This window comes from Pristiophorus japonicus, unplaced genomic scaffold (genome assembly GCF_044704955.1).
Source record: "Pristiophorus japonicus isolate sPriJap1 unplaced genomic scaffold, sPriJap1.hap1 HAP1_SCAFFOLD_246, whole genome shotgun sequence".
Lineage (NCBI taxonomy): Eukaryota > Metazoa > Chordata > Chondrichthyes > Pristiophoridae > Pristiophorus > Pristiophorus japonicus.
Window position 1 is genome coordinate 607,715 of NW_027252188.1, and position 2,661 is coordinate 610,375.

At 53.1% G+C, this 2,661-nt stretch overlaps 1 protein-coding gene across 1 annotated transcript; it reads left to right on the forward strand.

Annotated features, from left to right (window-relative positions):
* Window positions 1-998: 998 nt before the first annotated feature.
* On the forward strand, window positions 999-1,778 carry zdhhc22 (zinc finger DHHC-type palmitoyltransferase 22). The gene has a single exon (XM_070871365.1). The coding sequence runs from the start codon at window positions 999-1,001 to the stop codon at window positions 1,776-1,778; it is 780 nt and encodes a 259-aa protein (XP_070727466.1).
* Window positions 1,779-2,661: the final 883 nt, after the last annotated feature.

A 2,661-nucleotide genomic window follows, 5' to 3' on the forward strand; every position in this document is an offset into this window, starting at 1 on the left:
GTGGGATTAGGCTGGGTAGCTTTTGGTCGGCCGGTGCGGACACGATGGGCCGAATGGCCTCCTTCTGTGCTGTAAATTTCTATGATTCTATTTATCCCCCTCTCCCCCACATTGCTTCATCCACATATCCAATTTAAACTTAACTGTTGTCATCCTTTTTGCCTCAACCACTGAGCCTTTAAGTGAATCCCACAGCCTGTAAATCCCCTACATTTAGGGCTGGATTTCCCTTTGGTTTGTGCCTGTATTAGTGCCCGGGAGGGCCGGTAATGGGTCTGGGCATGGTTAGCGCCCGGGCAGGTGGACAGCTTCCAGCGCCCTGCCGGGACATTCGTTGCCGGTGTGCAACGCCCCCAGTATCGTCCCGATCTGTTAATGTGTTCCGCACTGACCCTGTAGCGCCCCGTAGACAACCCGCCCGAGAAAGCTGTCCCGGCAGTGGTGAGGAAAGGAATGACTCCCTGAGGTAAGTGTGATTGGTGTTTTTTGTTTTGTTTATGTGGGGTGAGCAATATATTGGGAATGTTGTTGTGCGATTGTTTTTTCCAGGGAAGCCTCTCTTACGGCACTCCGAAGCCGGCTCTTTAGCTCGGGATTTTCAGTTGCTCAGCCGGCCTAGCGACCTGAGAGAGGTGAACACCTCCCTTCGCGCTACACCCCACTCTCAGGGCACAGCAACCGAATTTGTTGGCTGCCGTCGCTAACCAGTTCCTGCAGCAAAATCTACCGCGCCCTCAGAATCCTCAAACCGAAAATCCAGCCCTTATTCTTGTCTCTCTGGCCCCTCGTTCTGGAGCCTCAACTACTGGAAACAGGCGGCTTCTGTCTACCCTGGCACATCCTTTCATCGTTTCAAACACTTCCGTCATATCACCCCGTGATCAGCGTTGCACTAATTTTTCACCCAATGTGCTGCACAGTCTGTCCCACCACTGAGCGGGAACAATTGCTGCAACTCACTGTGTTTGGTTTTCTTGTGCAGGAAGGAATGGTCCAGGATGCTGAAGCTGAAGATCTTGAACACGGTGGCTCCATCGTACTTTCTCGGAGTGTCCATCACCACCATGATCTTGCAGAGTTTTGTTTTCATTCCCGCGATCTTTGACGATGACCTCCGCCGGCCATGGTCCTACTGTGGCTGCCACTTCACTTTTTTTCTCTACGTGTCGGCAAACGTTTTGGGCAACTATTTCTTGATCCTGTGGTACCCATCAGAGAGCCTGCAGGCCAGCAGCATCTGCGCCGACGGCAACAAAACCCTGCTGCCTGGCAGCCACTTCTGCAAGTTGTGCAGCAAAGTCATCCTGAGGCGGGACCACCATTGCTTCTTCACGGCAAACTGTATCGGGAACAGGAATATGCGTTACTTCCTGATGTTTGGATGGTACACCTCCATCGTCTGTCTCTACTCCCTGGTGGTCGGTGTAGCGTACCTGAGCGTGGAATACCAGCTCTCCTTCGAGAATCCACTTACATTCCTCACCCTCCTCCCCCTCTCCTTCTTCCACTTCTTCTTCAGTATGATCCCATCTTTCCAGCTGTTCCTGGTCCTGATGCTGTATATCTGGCTGGGGATCGGACTGACCTGCACTGGTTTCTGCTGCCAGCAGATCCTCCTGGTAGCCCGAGGGCGTACCTGGTACCATCTGAAGAAAGGGATGCCAGCAGTCCGTTGCACATCCTGGGGGGTCAATCTTCAGGATGTGTTCGGGAAACGTTGGTTGTTGGGATTCTTCTTCCCGATTCCAACAGTACATTTCGATCCAAAGGACAAATAGAACTGAATCCCAACGCTCTCCATGCTCATCACACCCACTGTACTGAATCCCGACACTCCCCATGCTCATCACACCCGAAATACTGAATCCCGACACTCCCTATGCGCATCACACCCACTGTACTGAATCCCGACACTCCCCACGCTCATCACACCCGAAATACTGAATCCCGACACTCCCCATGCTCATCACACCCACTGTACTGAATCCAGACACTCCCCATGCTCATCACACCCGAAATAATGAATCCCGACACTCCCCATGCGCATCACACCCGAAATACTGAATCCTGACACTCCCCATGCTCATCGTACCCACTGTACTGAATCCCGACACTCCCCATGCTCATCGTACCCACTGTACTGAATCCCGACACTCCCCATGCTCATCACACCCACTGTACTGAATCCCAACACTCCCCATGCGCATCGCACTCACTGTACCGAATCTCAACACTCCCCATGCGCATCGCACCCACTGTACTGAATCCCGACACTCCCCATGCGCATCACACCCACTGTACTGAATCCCGACACTCCCCATGCTCATGATACCCACTGTACTGAGTCCCGACACTCCCCATGCGCATCACACCCACTGTACTGAATCCCAACACTCCCCATGCGCATCACACCCACTGTACTGAATCCCGACACTCCCCATGCTCATCACACCCGACTGAATCCCGACACTCCCCATGCTCATCACACCCACTGTACTGAATCCCGACACTCCCCATGCGCATCACACCCACTGTACTGAATCCCGACACTCCCCATGCTCATCACACCCGAAATACTGAATCCTGACACTCCCCATGCTCATCACACCCACTGTACTGAATCCCAACACTCCCCATGCGCATCAAACCCACTGTACTGAA

Coding starts and splice junctions, on each gene's coding strand:
- zdhhc22 (XM_070871365.1), top strand. CDS start 999: ATGCTGAAGCTGAAGATCTTGAACACGGTGGCTCCATCGTACTTTCTC.